The sequence below is a fragment of the Pygocentrus nattereri genome, chromosome 7 (assembly GCF_015220715.1).
Source record: "Pygocentrus nattereri isolate fPygNat1 chromosome 7, fPygNat1.pri, whole genome shotgun sequence".
NCBI classification, from domain to species: domain Eukaryota; kingdom Metazoa; phylum Chordata; class Actinopteri; order Characiformes; family Serrasalmidae; genus Pygocentrus; species Pygocentrus nattereri.
In genome coordinates this window covers 38,725,249-38,744,450 of record NC_051217.1, presented here as the reverse complement: position 1 = coordinate 38,744,450, position 19,202 = coordinate 38,725,249, and the positions used below count along the sequence as shown (strand labels likewise).

General features: G+C 43.3%; 1 protein-coding gene across 3 annotated transcripts in view; it reads left to right on the top strand.

The window, feature by feature from the left end:
* Nucleotides 1–19,202, top strand: part of kcnab1a (potassium voltage-gated channel, shaker-related subfamily, beta member 1 a) — a 245,703-nt gene that overhangs the window by 181,823 nt on the left and 44,678 nt on the right. For all 3 annotated transcript variants that reach the window (XM_017715430.2, XM_017715427.2, XM_017715428.2), the window contains 3 exons: nt 1,606–1,643; nt 10,557–10,636; nt 12,064–12,108. In XM_017715430.2, the coding sequence (XP_017570919.1) occupies nt 1,606–1,643; nt 10,557–10,636; nt 12,064–12,108 (163 nt within the window). The remainder of the gene's footprint in view (nt 1–1,605; nt 1,644–10,556; nt 10,637–12,063; nt 12,109–19,202) is intronic.

The following is a 19,202-nucleotide window of genomic DNA, read 5'->3' as shown; positions in this document are numbered from 1 at the left end:
AGATTTTTTTTTAGAGAAACCATTAAGCCTTCTTTGAAGGCCTTGAAGACCCAGAGGGTTCCCCACTGCAAGGCTTTATTTTCTAAAGTTTGTCACTCCAAAAGTTGACCACCCCATGGAATCGAGTTCAGGTTGAGGCAGATTTCACAAAATTTTCCCAATCTTGTTTCTGTCTGTCAGTGAGACTGTGAGTCTGGGAAGTTGTGAATGTCTTTATTACGGTGCTGTCACATGTATCTGTCAGCTTGTCCTGCCTTTCTGAAATCTATTGTGAAGAGATGGCAGGATACTCAGTGCAGGTGCTTTTGTATGCACCATCTTTATAGCCCTCTTTTTTGGAGGGATGGGGCCTCTCTAGGAGCCATTCATGGGAAACGGCCCAGGACCTGTCTTGGGTGCAAATGATAGATAGAGGGGAAACTAGTGAATTCATAAATATAGATATGGAAGATATGATTAACCCTTTAAGGTTGCCAATATCACCAGCTTTATCAAGGGAATTGTAGTTTACTCTAAGTCACTCTAAGTTCTTTATTTATCACTATAGCTTATCAAAACTCTTGGAGAAACGATGACCATTTTTACCGTGTTATCATTTCTTGCTAATAAAACAAACTGAGAAAGTTGGTAGTGCAGACTTAAACCTGTTGACAAAAATATTATTCACCTGGCGTGTTTAAGGTGGTGGTAACTTCAGGTTCCTGCAGATGGTGTTGCATGAGGATGAGCTGCTTATAAATACCTGCAGGGTGTATGACGGGATTCATAGATTGAGAAAAGGTGGTATAGTGCAATGAACGTCTTGTTCAATGTGTGGAAAATGGCAACGCATATGTTAATGATTGGCAGTGGTTGCGTTTGGGTACGAAAAGGCCTCAGTGTGAAGAAAGTAGCTGAATTTGCAAGAGCGCCAAAGTGTACGGTCATACAGGTCGACCAGCAGTGGCTAAAATCCCAGTCTACAAGAAATTCAGAATTGCGGCCAAAAGACGAAGCAGACGGGCAGGGACCACTGTTGTGTTTCACAGCTTGTGAATAACAGTTGCTTCGCTTCCAGGAAAGAATTTCTTTTAGAAGTCAATGCAAGTTCTTCACAACCAAATCCTGAAAGAACACTCCACAGGGAACTGCATACCATGAACATATGGAGCAGAGTGGCACACAAGAGGCCTTTGCTCAATTCTGCTCATAGAGTTGCCTGGTTACAGATTGTTTTTGACCACTGTAGATCTCTTAAACCTTTCAGAAAATGAGCATCCTAAAGCTGCTTATGAAAATGCATGAGGACACAATCATTTATTCAGTGTTTTAGAAATCCGTGCTTACTTGGGGTTTAATGGGACAGTGCCGGGAATACCAATGAGGCCATTGTAATAACCCCCCACTCCCCAGATGTATGTGTTTCAGAGCTAGCAGGTTGGACCAGGATAATCACTTGTTAGATGAAGGAATTCTGCCTGGCTGTGTGAGAGATGTGTGCGCGTGGAATGGAAAATGAAACAGCTGACTAGAAGGACTTTGAAGACACATTATGCTGAATATCTGCCCTGGAGAAACATTTAGAACCTGTATTAATGATCTTCTCAATTATTCTGTCTTCTCCAGGTACTTGGGTGACATTTGGAGGTCAGATTTCTGATGAGGTAAGACCGAGCACTTGTTTTTCTCTTAGAAGTTCTGTGCTGCATTTTCCCAAAGCTTGTCGTCATCAAAACAGGCATCGTTATGCTAAAATGCTTTAGGGAAACCAAGCTCTGAGTAAGAATCTCAGCTTTCAGAGTTCTCACTCATGTTGGGGGAACAGCTCATAGCTTAACAAAGTCCCACCGAGGTTCTGTTTGTTGCCTGTAATCGTTTCTCTGTTCCAAAAGGGCTTTGACTTTGAATTCAAACCGAACAGTGTAGCCAGCAGGATTAGCTCAGAATGAGCAAAAAAAAAAGGCCAAAGTCTTTGAGTCTTTCTTGCATGATGCTGTGGGAAGGGGGGGCTGCTAAACCTTAATCCAGTTGTTTTAAATGGTCATACAAAACTGAAGGCTAAATTTCTGAAATTTCCATAGACAAAACACAAAGCTGGTGTTCTCAGAACAATGTTGTGACCACTCCAGAATCCAGGCCTCAGTGTCAATGAATGTGTTTGGGATTATGTTGATCAGGAGAAAATACAACCAACTTCTATGATTGAACTTGGGAGTGTGTAACATTTCTTAGAAAAAGTAAGTTTTTTTCTTTCATTTCTGTAAAATGTCTTTGAAAAAAAAGTAAGTGTCTTGTAAAGAATGGAAGCTGTGATGAAGGACACATTGTATAAATGAAGGGTGGCCTCTGCACAACTTTACAAGACAAGGAAAAAAGTTATTAACTTTTAACGAGTGAAAGTGAATAAATACTTTCCAAGTATTTTTGGACCATTTATGTTGGTCTGTTCATCATGAAATTCTGACACATTGTAAAGGGCAACAGGCCTTTTTAAGTTATGTCTAAAATAATTTGCACACTCTTGACATTCTCTCACTCAGCTTCATGAAGTCACCTGGAATGGTTTTCAATGAACAAATGTGTCCAGAGTTCATTTGTGGAATTGCCTTCTTAATGTGTTTGAAACCATCAGCTGTGTTGTGCAGATGTAGGGCTGGTACACAGTTCTATACAGTAAATAGCCCTAATCAACTATTTTTCTAATCCATATTATGGCAAGAACCACTCAACTGAGTAAAGAGAAACAACGGACCATCATCACTTTAATACATGAAGGTCAGTCAGTCCTGAAAATTGCAAGAACTTTTAATGTATCCTCAAGTGCAGACACAAAAACCATCAAATACTAACATGAAACTGGCTGTCAGGAGAACCACCCCAGGAAAGGAAGATCTAGAATTACCTCTGCTGCAGAGAATGAGTTCATTAGAGTTACCAGCCTCAGATACTGCAAATTAACAGCACCTCAGATTACACATAATGCTTCACAGAGTTCAAGTCGCACACACATCTCAACATCAACTGTTCAGAGGAGACTGTGTGAATCAGGCCGTGATGGTCGAATTGCTGCAAAGAAGCCACTACTGAGGAAGAATAACAAGATAAAGAGGCATGTTTTGGCCAAAAAATACAGTGAATGGGCATTAGACCAGTGGAAATCTGTACTTTGGTCTGATGAGTCGAAATTTGAGATTTTGTTCCACCTGCCTCTTTGTGAGACGCAGAAAAACCCAGATTTTTAAAAGTTGGCGGTTATGCGTTGAAAGTCGAGTCAACATTGACTAAATGCTGATGATGCCATGAATAAAACCACTTAAAAGCGGAATGCTTTGCAACACGTGACTTTAAACATCCTTGACAAAGCCGAACTACATAGGACAGTACAGCATGATGTGCCCTTTATACTGAGCCCTGGATTGCATTGCTAGGCCTCAGGAGACTGGAAATATGAACCCTGGAATCTTACAAATTTGTTTCCGACTTAGGCGCACCCGAGTTAGCCTTGCCAAGACCCTCACCTGTAGGCATCCTAACTTGAAAAAAAAGTTATTTATTTCAGGCTTTACAGGATTATAGGGTATTATGTCCCTATGGAAGAAGCTAAACTCTACAGGTCAGTAGAGGATACTGTGCCCTTTCTAACGAGCCCTGGACCACACTACTAGCCTTCAGGAAATCAGAGATACAGACCCTGAAATCACTAGGCTCTTCACCTGTTGTCTTCTCTAAGGTGTCCATGTTGTTATTATAATGATCACGTGATCAGCAACTAGTTGATATCAAGCATCACAGTTCATCTGTAAAGTCTACTATATATATATATATATATATATATATATATATATATATATATATATATATATATATATATATACACAATGGGGCAAAAACGTATTTAGTCAGCCACTGATTGTGCAAGTTCTTCTTCTTAGAAAGATGCGAGAGGTCTAATTTATCATAGGTTCACTTCAACTATGAGAGACAAAATGAGAAAGAAAACCCAGGAAATCACATTGTAGGATTTTTAAAGAATTTATTTGTAAATTATGGTGGAAAATATGTATTTGATCAATAACAAAAGTTCAACTGAATACTCTGTAACATAACCTTTGTTGGCAATGACAGAGGTCAAACGTTTCCTGCAAGTCTTCACCAGGTTTGCACACACTGTAGCTGGTATTTTGGCCCATTCCTCCTGCATCTCCTCTAGAGCAGTGATGTTTCTGTCTGTCGCTGGGCAACACGGACTTTCAACTAGTTCCACAAATTTTCTATGGGGTTGAGTTCTGGAGTTCTGGACTGGCTAGACCACTCCAGGACCTTGAAATGCTTTTTACGGAGCCACTCCTTCGTTGCCTGAGCAGTTTGTTTGGGATCATTGTCATGCTGGAAGACCCAGCCACGTTCCATCTTCAATGCTCTCACTGAGGAGGTTTTGGCTTAAAATCTCACGATACATGGCCCCGTTCATTCTTCCCTTAACACGGATCAGTCGTCCTGTCCCCTTTGCAGAAAAACAGCTCCAAAGCAAGATGTTTCCACCCCCATTCTTCACGGCAGGTTTGGTGTTCTTGGGATGCAACTCAGCATTCTTCTTCCTCCAAACACGACGAGTTGAGTTTTTACCAAAAAGTTCTATTTTGATTTCATCTGACCACATGATATTCTCCCAATCCTCTTCTGGATCATCCATATGCTCTCTGGCAAACTTCAGACGGGCCTGGACATGTACTGGCTTAAGCAGGGGGACACGCCTGGCACTGCAGGATTTGAGTCCCTCTCGGCGTAGTGTGTTACTGATGGTAGCCTTTGTTACTTTGGTCCCAGCTCTCTGCAGGTCATTCATCAGGTCCCTCCGTGTAGATCTGGGATTTTTGTTCACCGTTCTCATGATCATTTTGACCCCATGGGATGAGCTCAAGCGTGGGGCCCCAGATCGAGGGAGATTATCAATGGTCTTGTATGTCTTCCATTTTCTTACAATTGCTCCCACAGTTGATTTATTCACACCAACCTGCTTGCCTGTTGTAGATTCACTCTTCCCAGCCTGGTGCAGGTCTACAATTTTCTTCCTGGTGTCCTTCGACAGCTCTTTGGTCTTCACAATAGTGGAGTTTGGAGTCTGACTGTTTGAGGCTGTGGACAGGTGTCTTTTATACAGATAACGAGGTCAAACAGGTGGCATTAATACAGGTAATGAGTGGAGGACAGAAGAGCTTCTTAAAGAAGAAGTTACAGGTCTGTGAGAGACAGAAATCTTGCTTGTTTGTGGGTGACCAAATAATTATTTTCCACCATAATTTACAAATAAATTGTTTAAAAATCCTACAATGTGATGTCCTGGATTTTTTTTTCTCATTTTGTCTCTCATAGTTGAAGTGAACCTATGAAAATTACAGACCTCTCTCATCTTTCTAAGTAGGAGAACTTGCACAATCAGTGGCTGACTAAATACTTTTTTGCCCCACTGTATGTGTGTATATATATATATATATATATATATATATATAGTATACAGTATACAGGTCAGTAAGTGTGAACACAAGGCATTTGTACATGGATGTAAGATGTAAACAAAAAGGAAAATATTCCCATCCCTAATTTGGACATGTGATGTGGGATGGCCTTGACAGTCCTCAGAGGACGAACACGTCCCAGTAACAGCACTAATGTTTATTCATCTGTGTGGGCGTTTGAGGCAGAGGAGCTGGTAAACAGCTCCACTGCCTGCAGGGTTCTTATCATTCTCCCTCGAGAGGTTAGAGAGGCCAAGTCCTCAGGGTCAAAGCCCTCTCTTCCTCTGCCGGGGTGTCCAGTCTCCTCACTGGTTCAGTACTTAGGAAAGACATGCTGTCACGGTCGTCATCCTCTACAGTCACACACACACATACACACACACACCCGAGGGAGGTGCTGGATGACTCAGCGCTCTGTCCCGCGGTGAGATGGACGTCAGGCCGCTTTGTATACAAAGTGACAGTGTAGTTTGTGCTGCGGCTGTCATCCTGAGTTTACTAACTGTAGGGAGTGACGAGAGACGTTAGGAGGCAGGGGACAGTGGCAGAGGCTGCGGTTAATGCTGGCAGGCGGATTAGAATACATAAGAATGAATGTGTGTGTGTGCTGCAGTGCAGAGCTGTCAGCTCTGTAAGACTAAGTGGGGCTGATTTCGTATAAAATTTCTGGATTTAGACATTATCGGTCATCGACTTAATGGTGGGCGATATGGCAAAAAAGTACTACACAATGCTTCGACATTTTTATGATACACAATATGCCTCACTATATATCATTGCTGTTCAGACAAAATCTTGAATCTCTATTTTTTTGTCATTTTTCATTTTTCAGCATAAGTTGAAAAGGTAAGGGAAAATGGTGGTGAATGGAACCAGGAGTTGCCATGTCTACAACATGAATATTGCCATTTTATTTAATATCCAAAATGATCAGTGAACCTACAAGTGAGATTTTATATTTAGTATGAGTGTAAAAGAAGTTTCATTTGGGCAAAATAGGCTGAAACCTTATTTCAAAACAGTCATTAAACAATGTCTCAGCCGTCAGTCAGGGTATTTGTAGCAATTATGCTACTACACATTTTATAACACACTGCAAGGTAGGTTCTTCTGGTGACAGTTCAGATGTTTGGTTGCTTTTTTTGTGACTGTAAACAGTTCTAAATCTTCTCCAGGATGGCACATTTCACATCGCAATTAAATTATGCAGTATTGAAAATTGGTGCAAGTCTGGTCTTCTGCTGTTGTAGCCCATCCACCTCAATGTTTGACAATGTTTTTTCTGTTTACCAGAATTTTTAGAGTGGTTTTCTGAGTTAGTAGCTTTTTTGTCAGCTCGAACCAGTCTTGCCATTCTCCGTTGACCTCTCTCCTCAACAACCTTTCTGAGTGAACTCTAGAGATCAGCAGTTTAGTCAAACCAACCCATCAGCACAGAGAGTTATGCAACTAGATCTGCCCCTGTCAACTGTAAGTGCTGTTGTTGTGAAATGGAAGCACCTATGAGCAACAACAGCTCAGCCACGAAATCGTAGACCACACAAACTCTGTTGAATGATCCACACTGAATCACATTGCCTCTGGAAGCAACATCAACAAAAGAACTGCACATTAGGAGCTTCACAAAGTGGTTTTCTATGGCTGAGCAGCTACACACAAACCTAAGATCAAAATGCACAGTGCCAAGCATCAGGGAAGCAGTGTAAAGGACTCTGGAGCAGTGAAAATGCATTCTGTGGTGTGACGAATCAGGATTCTCTATCTGGCCATCTGGGTTTGGCGAATGCCAGGAGAACATTACCTGCCTGACTGCACTGTGCCAACTGTAAAGTTTGGTGGAGGAGGGATAATGATATGGGGTTGTTTTAAGGGGTTGGTCAAGAACCCTTAGGTTCAGTGAAGGGAAATCTTAATGCTTCAGCACCAAGACATTCTGAACAATTGTACACTTCCATCTTTATGGGAACAGTTTGAAGAAGAGACTTTTCTGTTCCAGCATGACTGAGCCCCAATGCACATAGCAATGTCCATAAAGGCAGGGCTGAGTGAGTTTGGTGTGGAAGAATTTGGCTGGCCCTCACAAAGCCCTGACCGCAACCCCATTGAACACCTTTAGGATGAACTACAGAGATTGCGGCTCTCTCATCCAACACCAGTGTCTGATTTCCCAAATGCTCTTCTGGATGAATGGGCAAAAATTTCCACAGACACTTTCCAAGAAGAGTGAAGAGTGGAAGCTGTTATAGCTGCTAAGGTGGACCAACTCCATGAACTCTTCTCCTGTAAAGTTACCAAAGTTATGGACAAACGAAGTTTTGTTCCGACAGTGATCATATGCATCCTCTCCGAGTGAGAGTGCTGATCTAGGATCAGTTCCCAGTTGTCCATTAAATCCTATACATTAGGATAATGAAGGCTGAAACTGACCCTAGATCAGTATCGCAGTGTTTGGTCGTGAGCCACTCTAGAAATCCAGTGCCAAAGACTTTACTTAGAACTCATACAATATGCTGAATCTTTCTTTTTTCTTCATCCCCATTTTGCTATTTTCTAACTCCTTCTCCTCAGCACCTCTTTGATGGTCTTTGGCACTTTTCCCTCCCTCCCTCTCTCTCTCTCTCACTCTCTGATTTAGCTGGAAGGGTCACCTTCGTTCTTTGTTTCGCTGAGTCGCTCTTTGCCTGACGCTAGAAGCCGTGTTCAGGCTAACAAGTGAAGACAGGAGGGTTTTTGGCTGTAACTGGAGAGTTAGGGGCGGGGCTTTGGTTCTAAAGGGCCAATGAGGTCCATTGTCTGGACAGACAAGTCCAGCACTTTAAAAAGACTTTTATGGCACTGGACTCAGCCAAGGCGGGGTCGCATTAACTTTAATAGCTAATGCAGTAATGCCAACCTCCCTCCGTCCTTCTCTCTCTCTCCCTCTCTTCTATTACTCTCTCTCACTGTCTCTTTTTTATTTCTTTCCTTCTTGTTGTCACTTTCTCTTTCTCTCTTTCATGTCTTTCATTCTTTTTTGGTTTCTTTCTCTCTTTCAGTCCCTTTCTCTCTCTCTCTGTTTTAGTTTCTTACTTTCTCTGTTTTAATCTTTCTTTCTGTCTTTCTGTTCAGTTGTCTCTCTTTCTTTCAGCCTCTTTCAGTCTGTTTCTCTCTGTAATTCAGTCTGTCTCTTTCAGCCTTTTCAGTTTTCTCTCATCTATAATCTGTTTCTCTAACCACCTCTCTCTCGTTCTGTTTTCTGTTCAGTCTGCTTCTTTCTTGCTCTTTTCCATGTGCATCTATTTTTCTGTCACTTTGTCTCACTCTCATGTTCACTCCCTCTCCCTCTCTCACTTTCTCTCTTTCAGCTCTCTTTCTGTCTTTCACCCTCTTTTAATCTCATTCAGTCCCACCCCCCCGGGATCATACTCTGTCAACATGTCTTTGGTCTTTCTCTCACTCTCCTTCGTTCTCTCTTATTCTTCTCTCTCTCTCTCTCTCTCTCTCTCTCTCTCTCTCCATATCCCAATCTCTGTCTTTCTTTCTCTCTATCGCCTTTGTCTTTCTCTCTGTTCCTCTTCTATAGTCGGATCTATCATCTGGCGCTGTTGTGAAGACTGAATATTTTGGATTTTTGGGCAGAGCTTTTCATCCTCAGAGCCGCAGAGAAGGAGAATTAGATTAGATTAGCCAGATGTGTTTTGAAAAGCGCCTCAAAAGCAATCTTTGTTATAAAATAGCAGAATGAGACACACACACACACACACACACACACAAACACACACACACACACACACACACAGGCGCACATACATGTGCATACACACACACACAAACAAATGTGCACACACACACACACATATATATACACACACACACACAAGCACAAACACACACACACACACACACACACAAACACATGCACATTCACACACATCCACACACACACATGCACACACACACAAACACATGCATATTCACACACCTCCACACACACACACACACCCGCACACATTTGAACAGCCAGGATGCTATGAAAGCAGTTTTCTGTTGCTGTTGTTACAACAGTGCAATACACCGTACTACGTCTTATTGGCTGAAATACTTTTATTAACTTACAATGTACAGACAGCAGCTCTATGAGCAACAAGTGTGATATCAGTCGAATGCAAACTACAGCTTATGGTGGACATTCAGCCACAGAAAGTGAAGCAATGTCAATATTTAGCCACAGAAAAATGAAATGATGATTTGCGAGACAAATTAAAGAAAAAATTGTGAAGATGTGACAAACCATATGAACCTGTCTTACAGGCCAGATGAGGCCTGTTGTGAGATGACTTGTCTGAATGATTTCAATAAATGCTAACTGTAAAGAGCCATTCTCTCCTAAAACTAGCATTTACTGTGTTACATCATGTTATGTAATAATATACAGCATTACATCCCTTTAGCCTCATCTGTTTGAAAGGTCACATGATTGAATGTCGCTGTTGTCGGAACAAAACCTTGTATGTCCAAAATGGTAACTTTACAAGAGAGGGAAAAAAGCTTGCTTTTAATATAAGTCAAAGGAACCAGACAATTTCCAAATCATTTTGGGCCCTTTCCTTTGGTCCTATGAGCATGAAATTTACACACAATGTAAAGCGTAACAGGTAGTTTCAAATTAGGTCAAAAACTGAAAAATGACAAAAATGGAGATACAAGGTTTTCTTCAGACAGCAGCGATATTTATATCTGTGTTTTTGTGTTACAATACCCAGCATGCACTATGCAAATAAGTCATGATACTTTTGGGAATTTTCTCCCATGGCAATAAAGAAATCCAGTTAGCCAGCTAGCAGAAAACCAAAACAAGCCAAAAATGCTTCACAACACTCTTGTAGTTTTTCCCACCACCTTCATGATGCATCATCAAAAGGATGCTTTCCTAGTCTCAGACTGGAAAACCTCCATCTGCAAACTACTATAGGAGGGTAACAGAAAAGAGACAAGTTTATAATGTTATGAAAAGTTTAGAAGTGACTTCCAAAAGATTCACTACTGTAATAAGCTTAGTTTGTGTCTGTATGTTTGGTGCAGGTGGCCGAGCAGCTGATGACCATCGCCTACGAGAGCGGCGTGAACCTGTTTGACACAGCCGAGGTGTACGCGGCAGGAAAGTGAGTAAAACTCAAACTCACAATAGTTCAGTGAAAAATCTGCCCCTTTAGTTTAAATGTAGTCAGCCAAGTTTGGTGAAGCCCTATGAAGTCTATTCATATAGATAACAGCGTGTCAACAGCGTGGGGTCAGTCGTGGGCTGGAGGTTAGGGAACTGGCCCTGTGACCGGAAGGTTGCCGGTTCAATCCCCAGTGTTGACAGTCCATGACTGAGGTGTCCTTGAGCAAGACTCCCAATTGCTCCCCGGGCGCCGTGGATAGGGCTGCCCACCGCTCGGGGCAAGTGTGCTCGCTAGCGTGTATGTGGTGTTTCACTTCATGGATGTGTTAAATGCAGAGGTGGGATTAAATAAGTATCACTTAGTCATGTACGCTGTGTTCCAATTCAGGGACTGCATCCTTTGAAGGCAGCATAGACCTGCGAAGGCTGAACTGTAAATAGACGGCCTGCTCTACAGCAGGTTTCTTCCTTCACGCCCTTATGGCTGCGTCACAAAACAATGTGCCTGTCAAGTTCTCTTAAAGTTCTTTAAAGACGGAGCCAAAAACGTTTATGTATGTATGCCATGTTCTGCAATCCTTGATTGAACCTCAGGATACGTTGGCTGGCAAAGGATCCGCCACTTGGAAGCTTTGTTTCCATGGAAAAAGACACATTTCTCGGCCACATATGAAGGAGGCTTCAAAATGAGACAGCCTAGTCACGCTGCTGTGACACAATCGGCCTTCAAATGCAGCCTCCGAAGGAGGCAGCCCCTGAATTGGGACACAGCCACAGTGTCCCAAATGACATGAGCAAGCCCGTCAGAGATTACTGATCAGCTTGATTAGATCTGAGGCCTAGTGCAAATCAAACTATCACTGGGGCTCAAACTCACAACCTCCTTTCAGGGTGACGGCTCAGTCCACTGCAACATTCAGGATCACACGAAGCATCTCAGATTGTGTGTCTACTAATGTTTAATACACTGGAAATGTTTGTTGTTTTAACTTTAAAGCACTGCATCGCTGCATGTGGGCAGTTGTCTAATAATTCAACATCAGGAGTTTGTGAGTTTAAATCCTAGCAATGCCACAGGTGTCCATATCCGGAAGCCCAAGAGGACAATATGCCAGATGGAATAGAAGGAGCGTCAGCTAGTGGGGAAATTAATAAATCACTTTTACTTATCTAACTGAGATGCTAGAAACAGTAGCTGGGAGAACTTTTGATTCATCTTAGAAGTTTGAGTTGGGTGAACCCTGGTGTCCTCAGGTTGAATCAACTCAAGAAAAGCCATGTAATCTGTTACTAGTTGAGCTGACCTCTAATTTTTTTACAGTATATGGGAAGCTGAAAAACTATTCTCTCTAAGCCACAGTGAATTGGGCTCTTCTTTATACTGCTGTACATTTATTCATCTAGTCATTGCTGTTTCTGTTTCAGAGCAGAAATCATCCTTGGAAACATCATCAAGAAGAAGTGCTGGAGGTACAGTCCTTGTGTTTGTGACTTCTTGTGTGTGTCTATGTGGCTACAAATGCTTCAAAATGTAAAAAGCAGCTGAAAGCTGGCTGGCGTCTCCGGCTACGTCCCTCTAGTCAGTGCAGTTCTTTTGTGGATCGGTCAGGCAGGCTTGAGTAAGTTGGTCCTGTTTATGTTGGCTCATTTCGGTGTTGTTTCACCATCTCATAACCAGGTTCAGCAAAGCTGGTTATCAAAGAGGTTCAGAGTTTGTAGATGTTTGTGTTATTTTGTGTCTGTTGTGGGTTTTTTCTGTGGAGGCTGAGAGAATTTCATCCTCTTAATCTGTACATGGAGGATTAAATATATTAGAGCTCTCTCATTGTTTTTCTCTCTCTCTCTCTCTCTCTCTCTCTCTCTCTCTCTCTCTCTCATTGTCTCTCTCTCTCTCACTGGGGCATTGTGGGTGGATGGAGGGAATGATGTGAGAGTGTTCTGTGACAGCAACTGGGGCTTCGGGTTTTTTCTATGAACAGTACTCAAAGCGGTTTATTGGCTGTGTATTACGTACTGATGGTTTCGCGGCGGGCCATGTGGTGGGGTGTGGGGATGGTGGTGGCTCACCTGGCGCCCAGCCCCTCTCACTCCGTCACGGGGTGTGGTGCAAATGGAGGCCCGATGTAGGGATGGAGGACATGTTGCTGGCGGTCGGAGAGATTGTAGGATGCGAGAACATTATATCAGCGTCAAGGATGAATAAGGCCGTGGTGGTGTTTTTGAAGGAATTATGGTGAGCGGGGTTTTATACGGTTGTTCCTCTGGTTTCACCGACAGCTAAGGTAACAATCTCAAATGTGCCCCCGTTTATTCCCAATGATGACAGGGTATGTGAACTTTCTCATTTTGGAAAAATGGCCAGTGATGTTAGGATGATTCCGTTGAATTGTAATAGTTCGGCTCTCCAGCATGTTCTGTCCTTTAGACGGCGAGTGCTGATGTTTTTGGATATTTCGTTCAGAGTTTCCTATGAGGGTAGATCGTATATGTTATACGTGAGTTGAGGAGTATGCGATGCTTTGAGTGTGGGCATGTGGGTCATAAGAAGCTAATCTGTCCGCACAGAGGGCGAGTGTCTGAGGAAGCAGGGCCTGGCACTAGCGGAGGTGAAGGAAGACAGGTGCCAGTAGCTCAGAGCGTGGGGTAGGGCAAGGGTACTTCTAGATGGGTCTCAGCCTTCTTTAGAGGCGCATGAAGGAGAGGGCGACAGTGATACTGTGCTATCTGCACAAGTGGAAGCCGTAAGCATTGGTGAAGCAGCTGTTGGCTTTTCTGACCTGGCGTCTCAGGCTAGAGAAGATCAACAGTTTTACTCAGTGCAAGAAATGAACGTGTTTTTAGACGAGACTTTTGAAAGGGTAGTGGAGACTTTTTTCCTGATGTAGAACGGTTTGTAGCTTCCCTGGTGAAAATACACAGAACTGCTAACTTTGATGAACTGAGTAAGCAAAAGAGGTTCCGTCTGAAGAAAATCCTGAGGGGAAAAGCCCCTGTTAAACGAAAGTGCAGTGACTGAGCCACTCAGGGTGTTTTCTTTCATTTGGTTTTCTGTCCTTTTCCATCTCTCTTCTCTCCTTATTTATTCTCCTTTGAAGTTGAGAATCACCTCCTTAAATATTAATGGGGGCAGAGAGGGGTGCAGAAGGGCTATATTAGCTGAATTTGTTAAACATAAAAATGTTGATGTTTTATTTCTGCAAGAAACCCACAGTGATAGGGACAATGAGGTGGAGTGGGGTATGTGGTGGGACGGGAAACTATGCTCTTGGGTATTCTCATGGGTCCAATCTTAGTGCAGGGGTAGCGGTGTTCTTTTCTGGGAGGCTGGGGATAGCCCATCTGCTTGTGAATGAGTTAGAGCAGGGACGTTTGTTGGAATTTCACTACAGACTTTACACTGGATAGGAATGCCGAAGAACCTCACCTGGGATCTGCTGCAGAGCTGGGAGTGTTACTTAAAGAATGTGGGTTTGTAGATGCATGGAGAGAGCTCAACACAGGCACAAGACAGTAAACATGGGTTAAAGAGGAGGGTGAGTGCAGCTAGACTAGATCGTTTTTATCTTAGACCGACTGACATAGGGTTTTAAATGCTTTATGGCTCCCAGTATCTTCTCAGATCACCATGCAGTTGTGCTTGATGTACTGCTGGCTAGAACAACTAAACCTAGATCTTATTGGCGCTTTAATGTGAAGCTGATTCAGGCTGAGAGGTTTTGTAGGAATTTTACAGTTTTTTGGGAGGGGTGGAGGATGAGGAGAGCATACTTTGACAATGTGGCCTTGTGGTGTGAGGTGGGGAAAACACAAATAAAGTCCTGTCAGCTGTATTGTGCACATACTGCATCTGTGGTGAAGAGTACGGTTCGGGGGCTTGAGAGAGAGATAAGATGAGTTGGTTAAAAAGTATGATGTTAGTCATTTATTGGAAGGGAAAAGGAAGGCTTTGGGGTCATACATGTATGAGCAGGCAAAAGGGGCTCTGATTAAAGCTTGTGTCTCCAGTATTGAAGATGTGGATGCCCCAACTGCCTTCTTCTTCAACTTGGAGTGGAAAGGTACACACCAAAATCCTTTGCAGTTTCTCCATCAGCCTGAAGGACACTTGACCTCAGTGCCTTCTGAGATGAGGAAGATTGCAGTAGCTTTTTATTCAGATCTTTACAGTGCTGATGTCACTAGTTTTGACTGCAGTGATTAACTTCTGGAGGGACTACCAAAATTTGGGACATCATATTTTAAAGCAATGGACTCAGACATTCAATTTCATGAATTGACCACTGCTGTCCAACAACTCACCACTGGATGTTCACCAGGCATCTACGGCCTGCCTGCTGATTTTTACAAGAGCTTTTGTAACATTATTGAAATGGACTTGTTTGAAGTCTTTAAGTGGTCATGGCAAGCAGGACAGCTGCCTCTTAACTGTACATGGGCAGTGTTATCTCTTCTCCCTAAGAAGGGCAATTTGAGACTCTTGAAGAATTGAAGGCCTGTGGCCCTGTTATACACAGACTGTAAAATACTATCCAAATGTCTTTCCAATGGACTGAAGCAACGCATACATTTGGTAGTGCATGCTAATCAGAGTTACTGTGTACCCGGTTGCACCATAATGAATAATCTTTTCTTTGTACATGATGTGATTGGTTTGTGTGGTGTGACTTCATGTGATTTGGGTTTGCCATCCATAGACCAGGAAAAAGCATTCGATAGAGTTGACCATTCCTATCTTTTAAGTACCCTACAAAGTTTTGGGCTGGGAGAGTCTTTTAATCCTGGGTTCAGCTTTTATATTTTGGTGCCTCAGTCATGCTTAAAGTTGGTGGTGGGCTTAGTTGTCTGATTAAGATGCTAAGGCTAATTAGGCAGGGGTGTCCTCTGTCTGGGCAGCTGTATAGCCTTGCAGTTGAGCCTCTGTTATGCAGACTGAGGTCTAAGTTGCAGGGTTTGTGGGTGCCAGGGTTAGCTGATAGGGTCGTGTTGTCTGCATATGTGTGAAGGTCCATCCTCTGCCTGTGTCAATTGGGAGAAATCTGAGAGTTTCATTTTGGGACAGTGGCAGGGTAGAGGAGCACCAGTTTTGCCAGCAGGCCTATGGTGGGGGTTGCAGGGTTTGAAGTATCTTGGTGTATTTCTAGGAACAGTGGTTTATCAGGCTAAGAATTGGGAGGGAGTAGTGGAGAAGGTCTATGCCAAGCTGTCTCAATGGGCTTGGGTTCTGCCTCAGCTGTCCTACAGGGGAAGGGTCTTGGTGGGCAACAGCCTGATTGCCTCAATGCTGTGGCACAGGTTCACTGTGCTGGAGCCACCTGACCTGCTAATCAAGGAGATCCAGAGAAAACTGGTGGAATTTTTCTGGACTGGTCAACACTGGACCTGTGCTGCCATCCTGTATCTACCTGTGCATGAGGGAGGTCACGGTCTGATCGATCTGTCTAGCCAGATAGGACTTTCAGACTCCAAACAGCACAAAGACTCTTGTATGGTTCAGGGTTGGCGTGGGCTTCTACTGCCTGTGCTCTGCTGTGACAGGTGGAAGACTTGGACTATGAAAGACATCTGTCTGTGTTGCAGCTGAGAGAGATGGACCTATCTGGGAATTCTGCTTTCTATCAGTCTGTGCTGAGGGCTTGGTCTTTTGCGCTTAGGACAACCAGATCTGAGGTTCACCTTTGTTCTCTTGTTGAAGAAGAGCCTCTGTTCTACAATCCTTTGATTCCAATCACTGAGCTGACCTTCAGAACCATCCACCTGCACTTTCAAGGGGCAGGTATTAACAAAACTAGGAGATCTGAGAGTTGGTAAGGGCTGGAAATCTGGTGAAGTTCTAAATGCTGCAACTGGTATCACGTCTATTTGACTGCTGCAGAGCACCACTCGGGTGGAGACCAGGAGACCTTCCCTTCTCTCCCTATTACTGCTGAAATAGGGGATTATCAGGAGGAGGAGGGAGCACTTCTCTCATTCAGGACTCCACAATTAGTTGGATTTGCAGATGTATCCAAGAAGGCATTGTATGACGTCTGTGTGAAAGTCCTTCACAGAATCTCACTTGGATGGCTTGAAGGAGTCGAGGTGGTTGGATTTGTTGGCACCAGGCTCTTCTCCACAAGACAGTTGGAGATCCCTGTACAAGCCTCCAATTGAGAAGCACATGGGGGATCTGCAGTGCAGGATTGAACATGGGGCCGTGACCACTAACAGACACGTGGCGCATATTGACCCCACTATAGTGAGTGAGTGTCCTTTCTTTTGGTGTCTACGTCTTTGGCCCAAAAGATGTTGCTGCTCATAGAGATAAGCTGTGTTTATTAAACTTTCTGGTAGCTCAGGATATGCTTACTGTCTGGCTTTCAAGGAAGAATAAAATTGAGGGGAGTGGCACGCTGGACCCTGAACTAATGCTGAGAGCTGCAGTAGGGATTAGGCTTAGAATTGAACAAACTTATTTTATGATGACTCATAACCTGCCTGCCTTTCTTCAAGTGTGGGGATAGCGTGGGGTTTTATGTGAACTTGATGAGGAGGGGGGGCTGATTTTGTCCTTCTGAAATCCATTAGTATTTTGTTTTTCCTTTTCTTTCTTTGTTCCCCCTGTTTTAAGGGAGCTGAGACCATGTGTATGTGGCTGGAATATGATGACAGGACAGTGTAGAGTATTAAATAAAGTGGGTTTACAAGTCAAGTCTCTCTCTCTCCCTCTCTCTCTCTTTCTTTCTCTCTTTTCTCTCTCTTTTCTCTCTCTTTCCCTCTCTCTCTCCCCTTCTCTCTCTCTCTCTCTCTCTCTCTCTCTCTCTCTCTCTCTCTCTCTCTCTCTCTCTCTCTCTCTCTCCCTGTGTTTCCAGTGGCACCAAATCAAAGTGCATGAGTGATCTGTTCAGCCTGTTAATGATTGATGTGTGTGCATGAGCCTGAGTAAATGAGTGAATGAGTGAGTGAGTGAATGAGTGAGTGAGTGAGTGAGCGAGTGAGTGAGTGAGCGAGTGAGTGAGTGAGTGACTGAGTATCCGCTGTGAATGACGTACCATCAACACATCCACAACACAGAGAGATGCTTCTGTCAATTTCTTCATCCTTTCATCCTCTCTCTCTTTCCCATCTCTCATCTTTAAGCTACCACTCTCTCACTCCAGTTCCCAGATCATCATTTTTTTCTTCTGCATGTCTTTATTCCCTCTCTTCTCACAGAACCCTCTCTTTCTCTTTTCACTCTCTCTACTGTTTCTTTTTTCCTTTTCTCTCTCTCTCTTTGTCTCTCAACTCTCTCTCTTTCCATCTCTCTCTCCCTTTTGACTGAGGGCTGAGGGTCAGTCACTCTTTCTCCCCTTCCCTCTGTCTCTTCTTTTTCTCTCTCTATTATTCTTTTTCTCTTTGTCTCTTTTCTCTTTCTCTCAATCTCTCCCTCTTTCTTTCTCTCATTTCTCTCGTTTTTCTCTTTCTCTTTTCACTCCTTCTCTTTCCTCTCTCATTCTACCTGTTTTTCTCTCTCCCTCTCCTTATTTCTCTCTCTCTCTCCTTCACTCTCCCACTCTCACTTTCCCTTTTTCTCTCTCTCTCTCTCTCTCACTCTCTCTTTCTATCTCTCTCTCTCTCTCTCTCTCTCTCTCTCTCTGTGAAGCTCTGTGTGTTGAATCTACAGCTGGCTGTTGTTTTGCATCCCAGAAAAGTCTGAGCTGCTGAGCCATCGTCACTGACTCACGCTCAGCCCTCAGTCCATCACTGTGCTGCCACCATCTGTTACAGCAGAAAGACTGCCTGTGTCTGTGTGTGTGTGTGCGTGTGTGTGTGTGTGTGTGTGTGTGTGTGTGTGTGTGTGTGTTTCTTCACACTTTCTGCGTAAGTCAGTGATAGTGACAGTGGAAGTGTACCTGTAAAAGCGTCCCACCTGCTCTTCACCCTTTCACAATGTATGTCTTTAGCACTAGGATCAGTGTTACACAGAGAGGTGGGCTAATGTGATTTTATCACAGGACGTCTGTAATGTTTATGATCAATTCACCTAGGATTAGAAATCTCTGTATGAATTACAATTACTATAATTAATGTAGTACTAATGTAGTAATGGAACTTTATTACCTATTTGGTTTTTTGCTTTTAATCTGTTTTTAATCATGTTCTAATCATGTCGTACTTTTAATTTGAATCATCTTTATATTCTCATAGAATTGTGAAGCACTTTGAATGACCGTTGTGTCTGAAAGTTACTACACTATATGGCCAAAAGTATGTGGACACCTCTATATCACCCTCAAACGAGCTTCTTAAACATCTCATTCCAGAACCATGAAGATTAATATGTAGTTGTCCCAACCCCTGCCCCTGCCCCCTGCGGCTATAACAGCCTCCCTTCTTCTCAGAAGGCTTTCCACAACATTATGGAGTGTGTCTGTTGGAATTTGTGGCCGTTCAGTTAAAAGAGCATTTGTGAGGTCAGACACTGATGTTGGACGAGAGGGTCGACATTCCAATTTATCCTAAAGGTGTTCAGTGGGGATGAGGTCATGGCTTTGTGCAGGCCCCTGGAGTTCCTCCATGCCAAACTCATCAAATCTAAATGCCTT